The 25,009-nt window shown below is 45.7% G+C and overlaps 1 protein-coding gene across 1 annotated transcript in view; it reads left to right on the top strand.

Annotated features, from left to right (window-relative positions):
* Positions 1-2,366: 2,366 nt before the first annotated feature.
* FAM234B (family with sequence similarity 234 member B) overlaps positions 2,367-25,009 on the top strand; it is a 39,389-nt gene continuing 16,746 nt past the window's right edge. Inside the window, exons 1-5 of the mRNA XM_055395872.2 lie at positions 2,367-2,499; positions 13,218-13,616; positions 17,636-17,734; positions 21,259-21,447; positions 22,494-22,624. Coding sequence (XP_055251847.2) covers positions 2,463-2,499; positions 13,218-13,616; positions 17,636-17,734; positions 21,259-21,447; positions 22,494-22,624 — 855 coding nt within the window. The 5' untranslated portion in view covers positions 2,367-2,462. The remainder of the gene's footprint in view (positions 2,500-13,217; positions 13,617-17,635; positions 17,735-21,258; positions 21,448-22,493; positions 22,625-25,009) is intronic.

Genomic DNA, 25,009 nt, shown 5'->3' with positions numbered 1-25,009 from the left:
TGGCATCTGTGTGCCCCTGAAAATCATTTTGGCAGAGCTGGGGTGATGATGGGGAAAGGGGAAATGCCCAAAAGATTAGGCATAAAAAAGGCTAGAGATGCTGTATCTGTGGGATGCACATACAATTAGACCATTTATGTGCTGCACAAATATAAGTGCTATGGGTGATGATAGTTTTTTTTTTTAATGCATGCTATTATTCTCTTTTCTTTTTTAGAATTTTATTTTTATTTATTTGATTTATCTTGCAGCCTGTAAGACCTTAGTTTTCTGAAAGGTGAAGGTGAAGGTGTTAGTGGCTCAGTGCCTCTGCATGGACTGCAGCCCGCCAGGCTCCTCTGTCCATGGGATTCTCCAGGCAAGAATACTGGAGTGGGTTGTCATTTCCTTCTCCAGGGTATCTTCCCCACCCAGGGATTGTACCTCAGTCTTCTGCATTGCAGGCGGAGTGTGTACCCTTAGGTCCCTGACCCAGGGTCAAATCTGTGCCCCCTGCAGTGGAAGTGTGGATTCTTAGCCACTAGACCACCAAGGATGTACCAACAGTACAGTTTTAAGCAAAGTTTTAATCAAACTTTGTACAATTTAATTTAAAAAAATTTTTTTGGGCCATACTGTGTGGCTTTTGGGATCTTGATTACCTGGCCGGGGACTGAACTTCCGTCCAAGGCAATGAAAGCCTGAGTCTTCACCATTGGACTGCCAGGAAATTCCCTTTTACAATTTATTTTACTTTCATCACACAAAAAGGGACTTTCACTAAGAAAAATGGACAGATTTTCTCCTTCCCTGCTCTCCTGTGTTTCAGAAACCCAAGTTCCTATCCTACAGCAGAAACTGATTCTACTCAGCTTAAAGGTTATTTTTCTCAGTCTTTATATCTCAAGAATGTGTTCCAGTTAGCTAATCTGATATCAGGTAAGCCTCTACTGGTTTACTGTGACTTGTCATGGTGCTTTTCTTAGATGACCCACATAGATGTCAAACGTGGTTTTTAATCATACCTCCAGAGAAGTGTCAGTGGACATTTCGGGAATGGTAGTACACACAAAGAATAAACAACTAATTTTACTAATCTCTTAAAGTATTATTAAATTTATTATTAAGTTATTACGTTGTCAAAAAGTAATAAAGTATTAATAAAAAGGAGAGCTAACACAAAACATGCAGTGCCACACATGGTTCTGTGTGCTTTGCATGTGTCCATTTAATTCTCAGGAGGGCTTCCTTGTTGGCTCAGAAGGTAAAGAATCCACCTCTAATATGGGGGACCCGGGTTTGATCCCTGGGTGGGGAAGATCCCCTGAAGAAGGGCATGGCAACCCACTCCAGTATTCTTGCCTGGAGAATCCCATGGTTAGAGGAGACTGCTGGGCTACAGTCCATGGGGTCGAAAAGAGTGGAACAAGATTGAAACAACTCAGCATGCATGCTCATGCAAGCACAGCCTGGCTCCAGAATCTTCCCTCTGTCGACATGAGTGATATTATATTTTTGTTTGGGGTAAAGTGCGGTGGGGATAACTGTTAGAATGCTGGGACTACCCCCACAGGATAGTCCTAGGACTGTTTCTCATGCAGATGAGGCAGTCCAAATGAGAGATCTCTTAGAACTTTTGTTTGCACTAAGAAATCACATCACCTTTATAGATCTCAGTTTTCTCTTCAATAAAACAAGGAGTCTCTAAGGTCTGCTTCAGTTCTAAGATAAATAATGTCTTCAGCATTCCTGGACTAAAATGCCTACCTAAAGTGCCTAAAATGCCTACCGAACGTGCCTGAGGGGAAGAAACAGGTCTGATCTTGCGTCCTTAGACCCTTCAAGCTGGAAGCTGCGGGGCAGGGTGCTGAGTGGATCCCTGTAAAGAACTGGTAACCAGAGATGAAGCTTATGGCTCCAGGGGAACCTCGCCTTTAACCTGAGAAACGTAGAGAAACACACTTACTAGGTGCCTGCTGTGTGCTACGCGTTTTAAATAGATTATGTAATATCATCCTCACAATATGCTTCTGAAGTAGGTGCGATCATCTCCATATCTAAGCTGAAGCTTAGTCATACAAGTGACTTGCCTTAGATGGCCCAGCGAGGGAGGGATGCGGGCGGAATTCAAACCCGTCTGACTCCAAAGCTCAGGCGTATTTCACAACCCTTGCCTCCTATCTATTATCTCATTCCGTGCTCACTGCAAGCCCGTGGGCTGTATCAGATCCCCATTTCACGGAGGAGGAGAGCGAGGCTCAGAGCGGTGACGTGACCTGCCCAGTGAGGCGTCTGTGCCGGAGGGGGCGGGGTGCAGGCGCAGGAGCGCGCACGTGGGCGCGGAGGCGGCAGCGGGCGCCTCCTCCAGGCGCTGCCACGCCGCCCGGCTCCCACCTTTGCAGGTCCCGGCCCCGCGCACCTCGACTGCGAACTACACTTCCCGGCAGGACGCGAGCGCGCGCACGCGCACCGGGGCCTCCACCATGGCGACCGTGCTGTCCAGGGCGCTCAAGCTCCCGGGTAAGCTGCAACCCCGCGACCACCCCGCCCCCGCCGGACTTGGGGAGGTGCGGACTCCAGGCTCCCGAGGGCGAAGCCTATCGGGGCCTGGCCCCAACCCGAGCGGAGCTGCAGGCGCGCGGAGGCGAGGCAGTGCAGCCCTCCGCGGGCTGGGGTCCACGCGCCACCAGGGGGCAAAAGAGGCGCCCGGCGGGTCGGGGGTCGCCGGCGCGGGGCCAGACTGGGAAACGCGCGGGGAAGGACCCTGAAGGCTCGCCGGGATGGTGGCCTGGCGCTTCGGCGGCGGCGAATGTTAGGGCGCGCGTCGCCGCTGTCCCCAGGGGAGGGCGATGAGGTTAGCATCCTTTCCCGAGCGCCGCGAAGGACCTACCGGAGGGTCTCCAACTCTTTCCGTCTTGGGCTGGACTGGGGGTTGGGGGCAAGGGGGCGGCGAGTGACCCCTTTGGAGCAGCCTCTCCATTTAATGACAACATTGATGCTGCGGTGAGGTAGGTGGAACAGGTATTTCCCCTCCTAAAAAATAAATTGTCAGATTGACTTGTCCAGGGTCGCACAAAACAGCATAGGAAAAGCCTGAACTTAAACATGTGGGGTCTTCTGACTGTAGATTCTGGGCCTTGGGTTCCACTTGTTCAGCCTCAGGTTCAGCCTCAGGCTCTCAAGCCTGAGCATTTATGAGGGTAATTTATTTGCACCGGTAAGTTGCAGATAATGGATGGAATATTCTTTTAAGGAGGCACTAGTGGTGAAGTCAACTTGCAGAGCTAATTCAGTACTTGGGGGCAACAGCTCCAAGTTTTTGTTTTTCCTTTTAAACCTCCAGAATGGAACTGTCCTGATAGAAACTTGCTATTTTAATAAAAGTATATTTATTCTGCTCAAATAAATTTTAGATTTTAAGACTTTAAAAAAATTTATGCTTTTATCTAAATAAGTTTGTTGTTGTTTTTGATGTGGACCATTTTTAAAGTCTTTATTGAATTTGTTACAGTATTGCTTCTGTTTTATGTTTTGTTTTTTTTTTTTTTTTTGGCTGTGAGGCATGGGGGATTTTAGCTCCCGGACCAGGGATCAAACCTACACCCCCTGCGTTAGAAGGCAAAGTCTTAACCACTGGACCACCAAGGAAGTCCCACCTAAATACATTTTAAACATTAAACTATAAACTGTTTGTTTGCTGATAATCTTGTTAGTGAGAAACACAGTTGCTTCCCCAGCATGGGTAGAAAGGGCTGATTGGGTGTCTGGCAGATACCCAGTGGAAGGTCCCTGTTCTCAAGGAGTTTCCAGTCTGCTGTATTGTGCCACGAGTGACACTGGGTTGGTTGTGAATTTGATATGAATTTGTATTTCTGTCCCCAGATTTCATGACTTCAGACACTTTTTCTTTGCACATGGTCTCATTAGAACTTCGGAAGGAACGTTGTTCTCTCTGTTGGAGTGTGTATGTAACATTGGAATAGAATGGGGATAACCCTTTACCTGCAGGATTTATTTTGAAGAGAGTAGCCGTGTATGTCCTTAGTATAGGATAGTGTCCTCCCATGGGCTACTCAGGTGACACAGTGATAAAGACTCCACTCAGGAGACAGAGCTTCGATCCCTGAGTTGGGAAGATCCCCTGGAGGAGGAAATGACAACCCACTCCAGTATTCTTGCCTGGAGAATCCCATGGACAGAGGCGCCTGGCAGGCTGTAGTCCATGGGGTCACAAAGAGTCAGACATGGCTAAGCACACCTATATTAGCATAGCACAGATGTCCTCCCAAGGGGTAATGGGATGTCAGACATATTTAGCTTTGTTTCTCCTTTTCTTTTAGATTCTTTACCCCCCTCGCACCCTCTCTGAAGTGAAGTGAAAGTTGCTTGGTAGTGTCCAATTCTTTTTGACCCCATGGACTATACAGTCCATGGAATTCTCCAGGCCAGAATACTGGAGTGAGTAGCCTTTCCCTTCTCTAGGGGATCTTCCCAACCCAGGGATCAAACCCAGGTCTCCTGCATTGCAGGCAGATTCTTTACCAGCTGAGCCACAGGGAAGTCCCTCGCCCCCTCTCGTATAGGTAATTGCCATCCTCAAAGGCTGGAAATGCAAAACAAAAAATCTCGCTTTTGAAACTCTTGACCTCTTTTGCATGCTGAGGCTTCATCATTACTCCTGGAGTCTTCAATGCAGTAAGTGTGTCAGCTGACCGGGTAGGGGAAGCACAGTCTGGTCCTGGCCCTGTGTGTGTGGACGGCAGTAGGGCCCTGAGCACTCAGGTTCTCTTGATACTTTTAGGTCCAGGTTGTTGTTCAGTCACTAAGTCATGTCCTACTCTTTGTGACCCCATGGAGTGCAGCACGCCAGGCTTCCCTGTCCATCACCAACTCCCGGAGCTTACTCAAACTCATGTCCATTGAGTTGGTGATGCCATCCAACTGTCTCGTCCTCTGTCGTCGCCTTTCTCCTCCTGCCTTCAATCTTTCTCAGCATCAGAGTCTTTTCCAATGAGTCAGTTCTTCGCATCAGGTGGCCATAGTATTGGATCAGCCTCAGTCCTTCCAATGAATATTCAGGACTGATTTCCTTTAGGATTGACTGGTTTGATCTGCTGGCTGTCCAAGGGACTCTCAAGAGTCTTCTTCAACACCACAGTTCATAACCATCAATTCTGCAGTGCTCAGCCTTCTTTATGGCCCAACTCTCACTTCCATACATGACTACTGGAAAAACCACAGCTTTGACCACACAGACCTTTGTCGGCAAAGTGATGTCTCAACTTTTTAATATGCTGTCATAGTTTTTCTTCTAAGGAGCAAGCGTCTTTTAATTCCATGGCTACAGTCATTGTCCACAGTGATTTTGGACCCCCCTGCAAAATGAGATCTGACACCGTTTCTACTTTTTCCCCATCTGTTTGCCATGAAGTGATGGGACCGGATGCCATGATGTTCCTTTATCAAATGTTGAGTTTAGTCCCAGGTACAAAGGCTGTATGTTTTTTTAGGTGATGTGAGTCTTTTGGGTTTTTTGCTTGTGCTTTTGCTTTTCTCCCTCTTGCCCTTTCTCCCTTCTGCCACAAATACAACTGTTAGCTTTTATATTAGGTAGAAGTTGCTTTCTGATAGCTCTTTTTGGGTACCCTGTAATTGGGTCTGTGAAGCTGTTATCCTGTTTTGGCTACTGTATCATGTTACTTTAGTTAACATCCTCACTATTTTTTTTTTTTTTTACATTGAGTATCATTGACGTATAACATTGTATTAGTTTCAGGTGTAATGATAATTTGATATTTGTAGATATTGCAAAATCACCACAATGACATCCTCACTATTTTTGTGTAAGGAGGCAGAATAGAATGGTGGTGAAGAGCATGAGACCGACTTGGATTAATCCACTCTTTATCAGATTCTCTTTAACCTTTAGTTTCTTCATATGTAGTAATAACATTATTAGCCACACAGTAGGGTTATTTGGCATAGCAAAAGAGATGGATGTGCTTGAGAAGTTTGTTGACGTTTGATATGTGTTATTATTCAGTAAGTGTCAGCCATTATTATCTTCATCATTAGCACCATGATCTGGAGAAGGCAATGGCAACCCACTCCAGTACTCTTGCCTGGAAAATCCCATATACGGAGGAGCCTGGTGGGCTGCAGTCCATGAGGGTGCTAATAGTCAGACATGACTGAGCAACTTCACTCTCACTTTTCACTTTCCTGCATTGGACAAGGAAATGGCAACCCACTCCAGTGTTCTTGCCTGGAGAATCCCAGGAACAGGGGAGCTTCGTGGGCTGCCGTCTCTGGGGTCACACAGAGTCGGATACGACTGAAGTGACTTAGCAGCAGCAGCACTAAGATCTTTACAGATGTGGTAACTGGAGGGAGGCCTGATGTAATGTGCTCATGGCCAGTGTCCCTCAACCTGGTGAAGAAAGAGCAGTCCCTGGGATGTCTTTCAGTTGCATATCCTTTCATCAAGCTCAGGATGGAAAGACATTTGGCCGACATGCATAGAATGTGGTTAATTAGTAACAGAAGGACAATGTCAGATTCATAAAGCAGCTGGTGGGGCAACTTATCTCTTAAGAATATATATTTTTAGTCTATTTAAAAGTTTAAAGGTCAAACACTGAAGGGAATAGAAGAGCATAATGTTATTGTAATGGTTTGTTTTATTATGTGTAACTTGGAATAATTCTGTGCCCTTGAATAAACTAATTCATGATGGGAATGATTTACCTTTAGTTGCAGTAGAGTGTAGGCGATAGTCTGTGTATATAGTGCATGTCACGGAGTAGGATACATTATAGTATGTTTTCCTGAAAACACTTGGGGCTGGTACAGCTGCGTCTCTTTCCTATTGATATTTTCCTTTATCTCATTTTGGGATTGCTATTTGCCCAGCATCCTCTGTCTTTCTAAAAGTGACAGTCGTGGGAAGCTTATTTACACTGATGTATTCTGAAATCAGGCTTTCCAGGTGGGACTAGTGGTAAAGAATCCACCTGGCGATGCAGGAGATGTAAGAGACACAGGTTTTATTCCTGGGTTGGGAAGATTCCTTGGAGAAGGAAATGGCAACCCACTCGGACAGAGGAGCCTGGCAGGCCACAGTCCATGGGGTTGCAGAGAGTTGGACATGACTGAGTGTTTGAGCACATTCTGGAATCAGTGTCCTCTCTTTATTTTCTGAAAACCTTCCATTGACTAAAAATGTGGGTGGTGGCTGAAATCAGCAGACAAGAGGTTGGTAAAGTTCCCTGAGCTTTGAAGCATGGATTGGATATCTACTCCTCAGCCTGAGTATATCTTTAGGCAAGTGATGTACTATATATTTCACTCTTTTTCTGTAGATAGATAGAAAAAAATTTTTACTTAGGACTTCTCTAATTGAACTTGCTGTATTAATTAAGTGGAAGGTTGTCTTTGCATGTTCTGGAAAAATACATATTAATAGTAAAAAAGTCAATATTTATTTTCCTCTGAAATTTGGCCAAGCACTGGTTGTAATCTGTGATCCCTTAAAGAAAGCGTATGTGATCTTTCGTGCTTGCCTCTGTACTTCAGAAATACCATGTCTGGGTCAGTTCTTGGATTTTGCGGTTTCATTTTCTTTCTTTGAGGATTTTTTCATATTGCCACACTGTCATTTAGTAATGTGTTTTACTGTGGAGAAGTCAGCCTGATTTTTGTTCCCACCGTTAGTGACTTGCTTCTTTTCCTCTTGGACTGACTGGCTGCTCATAGGATTCTGTCTTTGTCTTTGAAGTTCTTTGCCTTTACTAGGATATGTTTCGGTATTGATTGCTCTGTATCAGTTTTTCTTGAGACTCAGTGGGCACCGTATTTTGCAGTTTCAGGTCTTGCTTTACTACAGGAACTTTTTTCGTATGGGCTTCCCTCGTGGCTCAGATTGTAAAGAATCCACCTGCAATGCAGGAGACCTGGGTTCGATCCCTGGGTTCAATCCCTGGGTTGGGAGGATCTCCTGGAGAAGAGCTCGGCAACCCACTCCAGTATTCTTGCCTGGAGAATCCCATGGACAGAGGAGTGGGCTACAGTCCATGGGATCCCAGGGAGTTGGACATGACTGAGCAACTAACACGTAACTGCAGGAGCTTTATTCGCATGTCTTTTAAATCATTTTTGGTTCCATTCTCTTTTCTATTCTCTTCCTCAGTTGCATGTAGATTGGATCACTTCTGTCCTCTATATCTGTCCTGTTCTTTCTAGTCCATTTAAATACCTTGCTATTTTTCTTGTGAAGTGCCGAGATAGTATAGCTTTCAAGCCAGACTGCCTGGGATTGAATCCTTGTACTATCACTTATTTGCTGTTTAACTATGGGCCGGTTACTTAAACTTCCAAACCTCAGTTTCCTCATCTTTAAAATCGAGATAATATTGTGTCTGCCTCAAAGAGATGCTGTGATAATTTTGAGCTAAGGCAGTTAAGGGGCTTGAAAGAGAGTACACTAAGTGCTCAAAACTGCCAGCCCTTGTTATTTCCGTTTCATCTTGCTTGATCTTCACAGTCTAACCTTTACATCTCTGATGCTCTTTTCAACCATTTCGGTTCTTTTTGTCGATCCCAATAAGGATATCCTTTGTAAGATTGTTTTATTCTTTCCTTCCATCATTTTCCCTGAGTCCTCCTTGTTTACTTTTCATCTTCTCTGTTGAATCATCATTTCTTCTTAGAAATGTTCTGTTTTTCCATGAGCCCTTATTTCAGAGAAGGTAATTGCTTGAATTTCTTGGATTCTGGGGGGAAGTATCTGTTCACTAGTTCTTCCATTTCGTGGTATCACATGTCTAGCATTTGTTCTGTAGCTGGGTTTTTGTTTGCTGGGTTTTGTTGTAATTTCTTTCTTGAATGTTTGTAGAACTTTGCAGTAGCTTATGGACTGAGTACTAATGATGGCTGTGTTCTGATTCTATTCGTATTTAGATGGGCAGCTGTTTTACAGCCAGCTATTGGCTGACTGGTGGGCAGAGGCTGAATGAATTTGGGCAGCTGAGGCTGGAACCTAATCTAGGCTGTCAACTCAAATCCCTTTCCCACCAGTGCTCTTCCTTTGTGGATGTTGCTTTTGTTACAGGCTGGCGATTGTCACAGGGCCTCAGAATGCTGGTTTAGCATTTACTTCTTTGCTTCTTATTGTGCATGCATGATCAGTCGTGTCCGATTCTGCGACCCCATGGATGGTAGCACACCAGACTCCTCTGTCCATGGGTTTTTCAGGCAAGAATAGTGAAGTGGGTTGCATTTTCTCCTCCAGGAGATCTTCCCGACCCAGAGATCAAACCCGCGTCTCCTGTGTCTCCTGCCTTGCAGGCGGATTCTTTACACTGTAAGCCCTTGGGGAAGTCCCTTGTTACTTGTACCAGTTATCAGTTTATTGACCCTGGGCTCCATGTTCACTTAAGTTGTCTGATCTGTAAACGTGGATCTGGATCCTTTAAATAGCACGTTTGTCCTTTGGGGCTACAGTCTCCCCATTCTAGGATACCTTTGGATTTCTCTTCCCAGATTCATATTTACTTTCCTTTCACTGTTTAATCATTCGCTGCATGAAACTGTCCTCTTTGAATTAGTGTCTGGTTTCTGTCTCCTGATTGGACCCACACTGTCCAAAAAAAACCCGCCCCTTGAGAACTGCCAACGTTACCTTTTCTAACCTGCTGTGCTGCCAGCCTGCTTCCTGTAAAGAGGAAAGTTCATGCTCTTTCTTCTTCAGTCTTATCTTGGCTGTTCATGCTGTGGTGTTGAATGAGGCTCACTGGTGCTTCTGGGACCCTCAGGCTTTGTCTTTCTGAGCGAAAGATTATTTGGTTTGGCTTTATATCTGGGCAACAAGGGAGGCAGCGCAACTGATTGGTTAGAGCCGTGGATTCTAATCAGATTGCCTGAGGTTGAATCCTGGCTTTTCTTGTTAAGTCTGTGATCTCAGTCAACTGACCTCTTTATATTTTAATCTTCTTGTTGATAAAATGGGGATAATAATGGCACCTACCTCTTGGGGTGGTTGTGAGGATTAAATGTGTTAACCCCTGTACACGCATGGACCAGTGCCTGGCGTAGTAGCTCTTAGTACATTTCCATTGGTCATCCATGTCATCAATATTATTAATTCCGTGCTCTCAGCTCCTTGCTGGAGACTTGAGATGTATGTCCCTATTCTTACTATACTTCCTCAGTTGGATGCAACTTTCACTGCCTTTGGCAACGAGTTTTCATAAATTACAGTTTGGGGATGTGGCTGTTTCCTTTTTTATTCTTTTTCTATTTTTGTTTCTTTTTCTTCCCCTCTGGTTTTAGGGAGAGACTGACAGAAAGGCCATCCTTTGCCATCATTAACTAGCAGCACGTAATCTTTTTAGAGGGACCAGTTCAACAGAGGCTTTGATTTTCAAAGAATGCTTGTAATTTATAGATTTATTAAAGAATTTACAAGTCTCTGCAGCATTTGCAGTCAAATTCTCTTCCTCTCTGTGATAGTCTATCATACACTGAATATGGATTTTCTTTAAACCGTTTTGTTCACTAGTATTACAGTCATAATTTAACTTTGGCAGAGATGCTGTTTCAGGCTGTATTTGTTGCGGGCTGGAAACTGACTAGGAAGATGGAATTCAGTTAGCGTCCATGCTGAATGTTTCACTTGATGCTAAAAATCATGTAATTGTAGAGTGGCTTGAGCATGTGTGGAAAGTGCTTTGGAGTTTTAGTTGAATCGGTTGTTGAATCAGTTTTAGTTGAATCGGTGATGGGACAACCAAGAAAGCTGGCCTGATCCTAGGTGGTGGTGGCTGTTGTTCAGTTGCTAAGTTGTGACTCTTTGTGACCCCATGGACTACAGCACGTGAGGCCTCCCTGTTCTCCACTCTGTTGAGTTTGCTCAGATTCATGTCCATCGAGTCAGTGATTCCATCTAACCATCTCATCCTCTGTCACCCCCTATCCTCCTGCCTTCAGTCTTTCCCAGCATCAGGGTCTTTTCCGGTGAGTCAGCTCTTTGCATCAGGTGGCCTCAGTATTGGTGCTTCAGCTTCAGCATCAGTCTTTTCAATGAATATTCAGGGTAGATTTCCTTTAGGATTGACTGGTTTGATCCTAGTTACAGGTTTTGAATTGTAGTGGCCTCTCTGCCCTCCTCTGGTCAGACCGCACCCCTGGGGACCGTATTCAGGTCTGGGAACTGTCCTTTGAAGAGCATGGAAATATTGTGTCCAGAGGAGAGGGACCAGGGTGTCATGGGCACCTGAAATAGTGCTTTTTCAAGTAATAGGTTGAAGAGGTAGAGATATTTAACCTGGGGATGAGGAGACAGGGTGAGGGCAGAGGAGAGATAGAATACCAACAGTAATAACAGAAGCTGAAATTTATTGAGCTTGACTCTTAAGTCAGCACTGAGAACCATGCATGTATTATTTAATCCTCATAACAGTGGCTCATTGGTAAAGAAGCTGCCTGCCAACGCAGGAAACACAATGCAGGAGACACAGTTTCGATCCCTGTGTTGGGAAGATCCCTTGGAGAAGGAAATGGCAACCCACTCCAGTACTCTTGCTTTGGAAATTCCATGGACAGAGGAGCCTGGTGGGCTACAGTCCATAGGGTCACAAAAGAACTGGACATGACTTAGTGACTAAACAATCATAATAAGCCTGAAATAAAAGCATAAACTCCTCCAGTTGCTGGCACTTAGGGCAGGCATGGCTTGGGAGGAGGAAGGTTTAACCCCCTCCACCCCCATAAATGTCCTCCTCCTGCCACCCCAGCAAAGATATGGTCTAAATAAAACTGGGGTGCTTATAGTGTAAACCAGTGTCAAGACAAGTCCTCCGTCTCCACATGCCTGCTAGATTCTGCCACTCCCAGCCTGCAGGATCAGAATAGCAATTTTCAGGTAACCACTGTTTACTGTAACATGTACTGAAAGGGTGTTAGACTCCCAGGAAGGTTCTCAAAGCTAGTCTCCAGGTGACTTTAAGCATTTGACTTTCTTTGTGGTTTCCGTGGAAACAGTTGTGTGCTAAGTCTCTTCAGGTGTGTCTGACTCTTTGGGACCCCATGAACAGTAGCCCACCAGGCTCCTCTGTCCATGGACTTCTCTAGGCAAGAATACTGGAGTGGGTTGCCATTTCCTCCTAGAGGGTATCTTCCCCACTCAGGGATTGAACCCGAGTCTCTTACATCTCCTGCATTGGCAGGAGGGTTCTTTAGCACTAGTGCCACCTGCGAAGCCCAGAAGCAACTGGGAAGTCATACATATTGGCCTGTGAGGAGCGGTGTGCAGAGAACAATGGTTCTAAAAGTTTAGAGGAGTCATGGGACAGATTGGAACATCACCACTCTAAGAAAATCAAAGGAAATACACCATTAGGTGTATGCAAGGCCCATGGACGAGCCATGGTCTTTTCGTTACTGAGAATCACATAAACTAACAGAACTTTTAAAAAATACTAGGATTTGAAGTTATCTATTTTCTGTTTCTTTTCGAATGTTTTTAAACTCATGAAAGTGATAATTCGAGAAGAGCAGTGCCCAACCTTTTTGGCACCAGGAACTGGTTTGGTGGAATACTAGATCCCTCTCATGGGCTGTTTACAGTAGGGTTTGCACTCTTACGAGAATCGAATGCTGCTGCTGATTTGACAGAAGGCAGAGTTCAGACAGTGATGTGAGTGATGGAGTGTGTATGTGTGTGTGTGCATGAGCGCGTAGTCGTGTCTGACTCTTTGCAACCCCACGGACTTAGCCTGCCAGGCTCCTCTGTCCATGGGATTTTCCCAGGCAAGAGTACTAGAGCAGGTTGCCATTCTCTTCTCCAGGGGATCTTCATAACCCAGGGACTGAACCCGCATCTCTTGCGTTGACTGGCGGGTTCTTTCCCAGCTGAGCCACGGGGGAAGCTGAGTGATGGGGAACGGCTGTAAATACAGACGGAGCTTTACTTGCTCACCCACCTCTTACCTGCTGCTGTGTGACCCAGTTCTCTGTTGGGGAGCCCTGTTCTAGAACACTGTGATTTTCTTTCTTTTTCTCCCCGATCCTTTCTCCCTTTTCACTGGCATCTGTTTTTATAGATGGCTCCACGGTCCAGGCTTATCAGCCTAGACCTGTTCTGTTCTGTGTGTTCTCCTAGGTGTTTCCAGTTTCTGTGTGTTGACTGAGGGTTCTTCCTTGCAAGTCCCCCTTGACCATCTGACTTTCTGTCTTTTCAGGGAAAAAAAGCCCGGACCTGGGGGAGTATGACCCCCTCACACAGGCTGACAGCGATGAGAGTGAAGATGATCTGGTGCTTAACCTGCAGCAGAAGAACGGAGGGGTCAAGAACGGGAAGAGCCCACTGGGGGAGGCGCCGGAGCCCGACTCGGATGCCGAGGTTGCAGGGGCTGGGAAGCCACGGCTCTCTGAGGTCGCCCCTGAGGGGTACCCCTTGGAGCCCCTGGGGGCCCTGGAGCAGAAGGCGGCCTCCTCTGTCGCGTCCTGCGTGCGCACGTCCGTCTTTCTGCTGATGCTGGTGATCTCCACGGTCCTAGTGCTTGTGTGTGCTTTCCTGATCCCCTGTCCCCCCCGAGACCTGCACAGCACGTGGAGCCGCCACCTGGGTCCCCAGGGAGGTAAGCGGCTGGAGCGGGTAGGATGGGCAGGGTGGGTTTCAGTCTGTAAAACTCCATGGCGTGTCATTCTTGAAAGCGCCTGATGACGTTGAAAGTTTCCTTCAAGTCTTTACATATTAACGTGTGTCACCTACCATTTCTCTCACTGTGTGCGGAGACGGTTTGGAAGTTAAGGTTGGACATAAGACAAAAAGATGGATTGGTATGGTTCCAAAATCTTGGGAGGATGGCTGGCTGTGTTTCTACTGGGGAAGGTCTTAATTGGATGCAGAGAGGAGAAAGCCCTGGTTTGCTGGGCCCCAGATGTGCAGCTGAGGCTGGATCAGGGGAGGGCAGAGCTGGGGGAAGGAGGATTCACAGAGAAAGTGAAGCTCACATCCTGGCCAGGCCAGAGGCCACGTAGGGCTCCTGTAGGGCACTTGGGTGGTTGCTGATTGTGGAAGCCTGGTCGAAAGTGAATTTTCTAATAATTTTTTAAAATTTATTTTCTATTGAAATATAGTTGATTTGGGGGGCTTCCCTGATGGCTCAGAGGGTACAGAATCTGCTTGCAGTGCAGGAGACCTGGGTTCCATCCCTGGGTGGGGAAGATCCCCTGGAGGAGGAAATGGAAGCCCACTCCATTATTCTTGCCTGGAAAATCCCAGGGACAGAGGAGCCTGGTGGGCTACAGTTCGTGGGGGTCACAAAGAGTTGGGCACGACAAAAGGAATAACAGTTTCACTTTCATAGTTGATTTACAGTGTTGTATTAGTTCCTGCTGTACAGCAAAGTGATTCAGTTATGTCTGTATACCTATAGCTTCTTTTTCAGATTCTTTCCACTATGGGCTATCATAGGATATTGAATATAGTTCCCTGTGCTCTACAGTAGGACATTGTTGTTTATGAAATAATTTCTTTTCCAGAAAAAGAGAGTTGCTTTCTTGCAATAACTTTTTTTTCCTGCTCTTAATGGTTGGAATGGTGCTACCCAAGTAATTCTGGCTATTCTTTATTTTTCATTTTTATTATATATTTTACTAAAGGAAAGATTCTTTAAATTTCACAGTGCTTTACAGGTTTCAGAAATTTCTCACCTGTAGTTTCCTAGAATTCCATAATAACCTCTTTTTAAAAAATCCTCTGTGTTGCTCTGCCCTTCTTTCCTGTTAACTGCTGGTAACCATTAGTTTGTTCCCTGTAGCCATGAGTCTGCTTCATTTTTGTTATAGTCACTGTTTGATTATGTTTTTGAGATTCTGCATATAAGTGATACTGTACAGTATTTGTCTTTTATCTGCCTTATTTCATTTAGCATAATACCCTCCAAGTCCGTCCATGTTGCTACAAATAACAAATTTCATTTTTTATGGCTGAGTAGTATTCCATTGTATATATGTATGCATATTTGTATTCAGGGTATATATCTTTTCTTTTTAAACTTTTTATTATGTATCAGGATATATAACCGATTAACAATGTTGTAATAGTACCTACCGGAGAAGGCAATGGCAAGCCACTCCAGTACTCTTGCCTAGAAAATCCCATGGATGGAGGAGCCTGGTAGGCTGCAGTCCGTGGGGTCGCTAAGGGTCAGACACGACTGAGCGACTTCACTTTCACTTTTCACTTTCACACATTGGAGAAGGAAATGGCAACCCACTCCAGTGTTCTTGCCTGGAGAATCCCAGGGATGGGGGAGCCTGGTGGGTTTCCGTCTATGGGGTCACACAGAGTCGGACACGACTGAAGTGACTTAGCAGCAGCAGCAGCAATAGTACCTACAGATGTATCCATTCTCTCCCACACCCTGCTCCCATCCAGGCTGCCACATAATTTGAGTAGAGTTCCATGTGCTGTACAATAGATCCTTGTTGGTTTTGTGCTTTGAATATAGCAGTGTACCACATCTTAACTTTATCCATTCCTGTTGATGGACACTTAGGTGGTAGAGCAGGTTTCTTTAACACAACTTATTCAGAATCCATACTGGGGATCCCATCTAACTGTTAGTGTTGAGTGGCCGTATCTCTTGTAAACTGTAGCAGGCAAAAGGGACTCAGAACACACAAGCCCAACTGTGGCACTTTGGTAGATTGGCTGTTTTGTGTAGAAGGCGGTTGAACAACAACAGGTGCAAGAGGGCCACTGACCTTCGAGCCTTCCTAAAAGCAGGAGATGAAACTCCCAGGTGAAAGGTGCTCTCTCTATAGCAGGAGAAGAGAACAATCTTATCACCTGAGGTTGAGGCCGAGCAAAATCTGTGTTCATAGACCTTATAATTCCCCACGTGTCCTTCACCTCCTCACCTTATCCCCCTCTGTCCACCAAAGGGTTCCACTGTCCTGAGTTTCCTGTCGGTATTCATTTACTTGTGTTTAAAGTTTTGCCACATAGGTTTGTATCCCTAAATGATCCATCCTTTAATATTGCCTGTTTTTGAATATCATATAAATATAATCATGTGGTCTTCTGTGACTTGCTTTTTTGTTCAGCATATTTAAAGAAAATGTTTGAGGTTTATCTGTTATCAATGTACTGTCGCTAGAGTTTCTTTATTTTCACCACTAATTTTCCATGGTGTGAATATCCTGTGATTTAGCGATCCATTTTACTGTTGGTGAGCATTTAGGTGGCTTCTATTTTTTAAAAGTAAGTAATACCAAAAAAAAAAAAAAATTAAGGAATACCACTACCCTGGAGAAGGAAATGACAACCCACTCCAGTATTCTTGCCTGGGAAATCCCATAGACAGAGGAGTCTGGCGGGCTCATGGGGTCTCAAAAGAGGTTGGACACGACTTAGCAACTAAGCAGCAGCAGTACCACTAAGAAGATTCTTGAATGTGTTTCCTGATGGAGTATATAAGAATTTCCCTCGAGCATAAACCTGGGAGTGAAATTGCTGGTTGACAGGGTATGTTGTATGTCTAGGCATGCATGCATGCTAAGTTGCTTCAGTTGTGTCAGACTCTTGCGACTCTATGGACTATAGCCTGCCAGTCTTCTCTGTCTATGGGATTCTCCAGGCAAGAATACTGGAATGAAAAAAAAAGTGAATACTGGAGTGGGTAGCTATTCCCTTTTCCAGGGGATCTTCCTGACCCAGGGATCAGACCTGTGTCTCCCGCTTTGCAGGCAGATTCTTTACCACTGAGCCACCCGGGAAGCCCACATGTCTAGGAGTTTATATTAAATCATTTGCCATAGTGGTTGTACCAGTTTACACTTCCACCAGCCATGTGTGAATTCTCTCCGAGTTTGACAGTCATCCTCCGACTGCACACTCTGTGTGTGTGTGTGGAGGGGTGATGCTGCCTGCCTTGTCACTGCTTGGTGGAGGAGGACGTCCAAGCCTCTGAGGACACCAGGGGCGGGGGGCTGCCCTGTGAATGCTTGGCGGAGGTAGGACTCTAGGCTTCCCTTGTGTGTGGAGGCCTGAGTGCTGCTGGGCGAGGATGAGAGTCCAGCCTCCTCGCCCGACTTCTCTGACATGACCCTGGGGCGAGAGGGGCCTTGTTACCTGGAAAGGGTTTCCACTTGGTGTGTCCTGTGGACCCGGGTGGGGCCACAGTTTTATCTGTGGTTTTTGCTTGGAGTAGAATGATTATTGTTGAAAACTCCTCCGTCTTGCTGGGCTGCGTCTTTCCTATCCTCTGGCTGGAGACCAGCTTTTCTGGGGCCTTCCTGTGTGTCCCTGTTGGCATTTCTGGTGTGCCAGCTTCTGTAGCACCCTACCTGGGATATGTGAGGTCAAGGAAAACCCAGGGGAACCCCCAGATTGTCCTTCCTCGGGGCTTACCATCCCCAGCCGATCTGCCTTCTCTCCACCTTCCAGAATCTTCTCATGTTTGACTTGACATTTAATGCCCAGGGATTCTAGCTGTTCTTAGTGAGAGGCACAAGCAGAACTGGGTCTGCATATCTCATCTAGGAGCTGAGATCTGCCTGGTTTCTATGGAGCGTTCCCTGTCCAGCCTGGAGCAGGGAGCGGATCTGTGTCACTTGCTGAGGGCTCTGTGTCTCTTGTGTCCATCAGGCGGGGACCTGTCGCCGTTGGAGCTGGCGGATGTAAATGGAGACGGCCTGAGAGACGTGCTCCTCTCCTTCGTGCCATCAGGGAACGGGAGTGCGGCCGGTAAGAGGGTGGCTTTTGGAGGCCTGGGTGGGAGGAGCTGGTTGATTGGAGGGTGTGAGATAAGGGAGGCATTGGGGTTGTGAACTAACGGGCCTACAGTGAGGAGAAAGCCCTTGGCGATCCTTCATACCCGATGAGCCTGTTCATCCCTAGATAAGATGCACAGACCCACTTCTGCCTGTACCTCTCACTAAGGGCAGCCAGAATCCCTGGGCGTTAAACATAAATCAAGTTCGTGCAGGAGCTTGTACATAATGCCTGTTTGAAGAAGTCATGGCAAGTGAGAGCTGGAGGGCACTTTCAGTGGCCGCCCTGTTCAGCGACAACCCTGAGATCCAGAGATGAGGTTTCTTGGCCACATGCCTGCCCTGAATAGCACCAGCACTTAGGTTGCTTGAATTTTCCCTGAGTCAGTTTTCCCCAGCCTCTTAGATGATAATAAACATAGGCTCTCATCCCTGGCAGAAAGCTTTTACTGATGTTGTGACATATCCTTACGCATGTACGTCTTGCCTGGGTGTTTTCCTCTGACCCCGTCTGTTTGCTCCTCTGTCTCTGCTCCCCATCCTACTCCCTGAGGGATGAGAAGCAGACCCGTATGCATTAAGTCAGCAGGTTCCCCGGTCTGCAGGCTTCCATTAGGTTTGGCCAGTGGGGAGCACAGGCCAGAAGCTGGAGAGGCAGAGTAACCAGAGGGCATTTATTTCTGGGCTTTCCCTGCTGGGTCTCCTTGATCAGAGGGCACAGTCTGTCCCAAGGTGGTCCTCCTGCGGACCTTCTTTTTCTGGCTTCTGAGACTCCCTTCCTCCCCTGTCTCTTGGGCCCTGGGAGTGGTCACAGTTCTGAGGGACTGTACTGTCTCTTGTGATTTCTCTACACGCTGACCACATCTTTATGTCTTTATTAAACCTTCTCAACTTACCCTACTTGAGTGGGCTGTTTTTTGGGGGGACCCAAGCTGATACATGTCAACTGTAGAAGCAAAAATGTTACATTTTCAGTACAGGTACATGGGGCCTTTGGGTTTGTCCTGCAGTCTTCATTTAAGTGGATTTGAACTGCAGTCTGTAAACTAATACAGTAGCTGTGGTTGGAGGCAGAGAACGCCCTCCTAGGACTTCCCAGGAGTTTGCCTAGTAATGCACGAGACTCAGGAGATGCCAGTTCAGGAGATGCCGGTTCGATCCCTGGGTTGGGAAGATCCCCTGGAGGAGGCAATGGCAACCCTCTCCAGTAGGAGAAAATTGCCAAGAAATTTTCTCTTACCTGGAAAATTCCATGGCAGAGGAGCGTGGCCCCGCTATAGTCCATGGAGTCACAAGAGTCGGACACAACTGGGTGACTGAGCACACATGCACAACCTCCTAGCTACTTTTTGATCATTCAGGCCCTGAAATAAAAGTTTAGGTACATTGTCGAGAGCATTAGAAATATCTTCCCAGGGCTTGTGCAATGTGTAGAAGCAGTTTGGGTATAATTTTTTTTTAATGGGAAGAACCTCTAGCCTAGAAATTGACCTATATGATTGAATTTTAATTATATTTATATATTTTTTTCCGCTTATGACTGATCAGCTTTTGAAGTAAAAACTACCCCCATTCACTTTTTAGAGATTTTTTTTTTTTAGTCATTTGGTATTTTGCATGGTTTGCTATGTATCAGGACTCAGTGGTAAGGCCATGAGTTTGGACATAAGATGGACCAGCCTGATTTGGTTATAGATTATAAAAAACAATAATAAAGTGAACACATGGTACTTTGTATGTGCTATGCACTGTTGTATGTACATATTATGAATGGATTTATCCCTCAGTGTCCCTATAAGACAGACTAATGTTATTATCCCTATTTGCAGATGGGGAAAACTGAGGCATAGTGAGGTGAAGGAACTTGCCTGAAGCCCCACAGCTGGCAATAGTAGAACTGGGATCCAAATTGTACAGCCTGGAGATTGTGAGGAGTTCATGACCTTGACCCTTATGTCAGACTGCTGTGCCCATAATCCAGGCCAGTGGGTTCAAAGATCTGTGCCCCTGGATGTGAGGAGGACTGCATTTCATATTTGACCTGCTGTGCACCTTTCATAGAGCTGCACTGGTTCTGTTGAGCTAACAAGGAGATTGGTCTCTGCCTCAAGGAGTCGTGGTCTGGTAGAGAAGGGATGACCCATCACCACCCAGAAAAAGATGAGTCACACAGTTGACGTGAAGTTGGTAGGGACGTGAAGAGGGAAGGACAGCAAAGTCTGTTAATGAGAGCATCCCTGGGAAGTCTGGGAGATAACATGTATTGCCATGATTTACCATGGAAATTGCTGCTTCTGGCAACAAGGTCTGAAAGAGTGAGCCAGTTTGTTACTTGCTTTTAGCTTGTTTGTTTATTTCAATTTTTTGACCACATTATGTGGCATGTGGGATCTCCGTTCATTCCCCCTGCAGTGGAAGCTTGGAGTCTTAACCACTCCACGCCCCCAGTAAGTCCCCTTGGTTGTATATATTTAATTAACAGTTTCAAGGACTAGGTACAGTGAAGCTGTAAACCTACATGTCCAGTCCTTATTAGCTGTTGCTAGAAGCGGGGAAGTGAGTTGGGCCGTCCGCCCGTCCTGAAAGTGAATGTGAAACCAGCAAGAGAGAACATGACGCTTCTGATAGGGTTGCTGCGTGACGTAGAGGATTGTTTGTTAAAGAAGTGAGCTGCGTTTATCGTTTATCAGCTGTCCTTGGACCTCAGTCCTAAGTTTGCCCAAGTATTCTTGCCTGCTGGGACCAGATCAGCTAGGTCCATGGAACTTTAGACCAGGGGACCTCCTGGTATCATCGCTGTGTGTCATCTTCAGGTTTTGTTTTAAAAAAGATTTTTTTCTGTTGTCAGCATTTGCTTGCAGTGATTACAGTTCAGGTACTTTGCTCCCTTCTCTCCACATATTCTACATCAGTCTTAATTTTCGTGTTTTTTTTGCCACACCCTGCAGCATGTGGGATCTTAGTGATCGAAGGGATCGAACCTGCACCACCTGCTTTGGAAGTTCGGAGTCTTAACCACTGGGGCGCCAGAAAAGTCCCTAGATCAGTCTTGAATTTTTGAACATCACTTTGCCTTCTGGGTTTTTTGTTTGTTTTGTTTCCAACCACTCCTTTTTCATATTCTTGATTTTGCTCCTTTTATTCAGAAAGCACTTGGCTGCTTTATGTGCCAGGTGCTTTGCAAAGCACTGAGGATGCAAAAATGAATGTGACAGGCTTTAGCCTGAAGGATACCCCTGCTTAGCAGGACTAAGGTGACAGACCTGTCAACAGACATGTTGTGAGAGTGAAGGTGCACGCAGGTCGCCTGGAGGAGGTCACGGCAGCTCACCTGACATGAAAGATGTGTTGAGCAGATGTGACAGGTGCCCCGTTCGCAGACCTTTTCCCCAGAAATGCGGGGAGGAGCGGAGCACGCAGGTCCTTTAGGTTTTCTGGTCCCGCTCAGATCTCCGTCTCATCTCCTTGGCTTCCTCACTTCCTCTTGTGCGCTTCTAGGTGTCTCAGGACCACCTGCTGTCCTCGTGTGCCTTTCGGGGATGAACGGCAGCACACTGTGGTCTAGTCCCCTCCCCGAGGAAGCCCGAGATATCACCTGTTTGGATCTGACACCAGGGAACATGGCCAAAACTGTCTGCCTGGTGACGGGGACACGCAAGATGCTCAGTGCGTTCAACGGGACATCAGGTAAAGATGGTTGGCCACGAGGGGTCCCTGCTCCTGGGAGCCCTCATCGTGGATGAGAACAGTCTGGTAGGGAAGGGACCGTTCCACTCTCCCATGGTGGGAGGTCTGATCTCCTGCTCTGGAAGGTGGATATTAAGGGGAACAAGAGAAAGGGTTTAAGTAGAGTATCACATCCATGGTTCAACCTGTTTGGTGATAGGATAGGGCTAAACTGAGTTATCCAAACAGAAACTGCCCCAGGGCTTTCGGTTTTGAAATAATCTCCCTACCGTGTTCTTTGTACAGAAGACAGTGGAGCTTTGTCTCTTTGTATTTGATATATAAGGGTTCACATGTGAACTTAGACATTAACTGGTTAAAAATAGGCCAGTGGAAAAACTTAAGGTTTGTGGAAGCGTGTTGGTTTGGCCTCTTCTCATCTTATCGCATTCAGACATATGTGACAAAAGAGAGAAAAAAATCAAGTATTATGAAGGCTGCTTACAGAGTCTTGCACTTCCAGTGTGTTCTTAACCTTGGACTCAAAGTTAGATAAGTAGCCTCCTTCCTAGGTGTAAAGATTGGAGTCTGTGAATGGGGTTCCTCTGAGTGAAAAAAAATTTTTGCATGTGAGTTAACTCCAGAACTGAAGTCATCTTTTATGGTTTCTTTACTCCTCTGAACATGTGCCAGAAGGAGTGGGTTGGGCTTCTGTTTGGCTGTCCTTGGACAGTTCCTTAGTAGTTGGAATCATCTTTAACAGATAATTCCTCCATTCCAGACAAGGGGGCTTTTCTTTCTTGAACAAACTTCATCATGTCCGTATTACCTAAAAAACCCAGGTGTTGGGTTATTATATGGACTTGATAGCCAGATACTTGCAGGTATCAGTTCACACTCCCTACTGCCTTTCTCCCCAGCAAGGTACAAACTAAAGGGAAAAGTGTGTAGGAGATTCTGTCTGTCACTCAGCCTATTGAGTCTCTTTTCTGGCCTGGGAGCCTAGCATCTGCCTTTTGCAGAGGCAGAAAGCGCTTGTTGTGATCAGCGTATTTATCCTTCCCCAGGGAAAGCCATGTGGACTTTAAACCCAAACTACTTATCCAACGGGACCCTGGCTGCCCCGGCTGTGGTGCTGCCAGATGTGGATGAAGATGGTGTTAGAGACCTCGCGGTTCTGGCCATTGGGGAGTTGCAGGTATGTGCCATGCTCAGTGGTCCTTGTCTCTTACAGGGAAGGCAACTTTGGTCACTTCCTAGTATCATTAATAGAAACGCTACTTGAAACTGCCTCATTAGAAGGGCTTAGGTTTCAATAAATTCTCTTTGTGAGATCAGGTGAATAAATTGCCAGTATGAGCTCATTCACCTGGTTCCATTGACATGCATGGTGGAGCTTGGGAGCCAAATAGGTCTGTGTTTGAATTCCCGCTCTACTGCTCTGTGCTCTTGGTAAACCACAGAGCCTGTCCCAGCTCTGGTTACATCGTATGTAAAGTGGGGATGTTATTCTACTTGCAGGATTGTTATGAAAATTAGAACTAACATATTTCAAATGCCTGGAGTGGTGCCTATTTTTCACCAAGAGTATGTATTGTATTGTTGATTTTACAGTGGAGCTTTGTCTCTTCGTATTTGACATACAAGGGTTGATGTGTGAACTTGGGCATTAACCAATTAAAAATGTGTCAGTGAAGAAACTTAAGGTTTGTGGAGGCATGTTGGTTTGGCCTCTTATCATCTTATCGCATTCAGACGTACGTGACAAAAGGAATGGGAGTATATTAATATGTTTAACTTCTATTGCAACTACAAATCAGTGAGACATACTGATAGAAAGTCCATAGGATATATATATATATATAATTGTAAGTGAAACAAGTAATAACAACAAGACCAGGGAAAAAAGAGTTTTTGTTTAGGCTGTGACTGCAGACTGATTCTGGTACAGTAGTCCCTCAGTTTTGCTCCTCAATTTTTGCTTTGTTGGAATTCCAGTGCCCGGCAACTAGTTATTCTCTGCACAGATAAAGTAATAGTATGTTCCCTAAATCACAGGAAAGAATATATTAATGGCCAGAATTGTCTCAGTTTTAAGTTTTTGTTCCTGAAGATTTTCTCAGAACTCTGTCAGATTTTCTCTGAGACTTTTTCTTGGACTGTCTAGCCTGAATCTGCCAGAAAAGGCTCGTGGACAGAAGAATTAAACAATTGGCCAAGGATATTTGTGGACAGATGTGACTATAGAATATTGAAGCTTATTGTAATTTGAGTAGACCTCATGATTTTTGTAATGCATACATGGAATGGAGTTATTAGTACAAAATATGCAAGTGAAATTATTTGGAATGGAATTAAATTAGTCGGTACTTTATGGCTTTTTGTCAAGAGCGCCATAAACTAAGTCAGAGTGCTCTACCAGTCACAAGTGTCAGGAGCCCTGCGCTAGTACCTCAGATGATACTTTATGTTCATGAGATAAGAGAGAAGAAGAGAGATCGTGAGAGAAATCTCCAAAGATGAGTCCCTTTTAGGGGTCCTTTCTGTTTGTTTTTCTTCAGTTGTCTAATTGGTCTCAGAGAAGATTGAACCAAAATGTCTAGAATTCTGCACATAATCTTTTTTCATTCTGGTCCCTGTGAATAAAGAGACTGGGGAGTCGGGAACATTTTAACAATTCCATTCATCAGGGAGTGCGTCTCAGAAGGTTCATCTGTCAGGGAGTGGGAAGTATGGGGAGTTTAGTTTTTGTTTTTTTGAGGAACTATGGTTGTTAGCAGAAGCACAGCAAAACATCAAACAGATTTACATGTCCTGAACAAGGTTATAAATCTTGGCCTTGACTCCGCCATCTGGGTTCTTACTGGCCAGCAGTGGTGGACAGGATGATGGTTCCGACCTGATTGAGGGACCCTCTCTAGTGAGGAGGCTCTGTTAGAAGAGTTGACTTCTCACCTACTCCTACTCTGTGCCTTTTTTTTTTTTGGTGGTAGGGGTATGGATATGGACCAGTCTCCATTCTGTCTGGAAAGTGACAGGCAGGAGTAGCAAAGTCCTGGAGAAGTGGTGGGTTCAGAGCCATGGCTTCATCTTCATACTGACCTTTCTGACTTTGGTACCAGTGCCAAAGAACCCGAGGAACATGCTTGCTGTCTGCTGCAGACATGGGAAGGGGAATGAGGCATGTCAGGTCTTTGAGGAGTGGCATTCTTAGATCTGAGCTTAGAGTGAGGCAGCCTTGGGACATCTGGACCTGGCTGGGGTTAGAGAGCACATCTGGGCTAGCACGTCAGAGGGAATGGACCTTGGAAGCCATGACATTAACGCTCTCACGCTGTGCTGTAGTGACTGATACACTGTTCCGGACACATGGGCAGCCATACCCTCTGAGTCCTCAGGCTGATGGCAATAGCACTGATTCGTGACATAGTTTATTTCATTCTTGGTTCGCTCTAGAAAATTCTGTCTCATGGGTGAGAAATCTGTTTTCTCCTAGCTTCCATTCATTGTGCCCACATCAGCCCCGTAGAACACTCTGAATGAATCTAATCCTCTTCTACACAAATGCTCTTTTGCTGGAAGC

The sequence above is a fragment of the Moschus berezovskii genome, chromosome 6 (genome assembly GCF_049115385.1).
Source record: "Moschus berezovskii isolate FMDL1 chromosome 6, NW_MosBer_1.0, whole genome shotgun sequence".
NCBI lineage: Eukaryota > Metazoa > Chordata > Mammalia > Artiodactyla > Moschidae > Moschus > Moschus berezovskii.
Note: the sequence above shows the minus strand (reverse complement) of the source record. Positions and strands in the feature narration are given on the sequence as shown.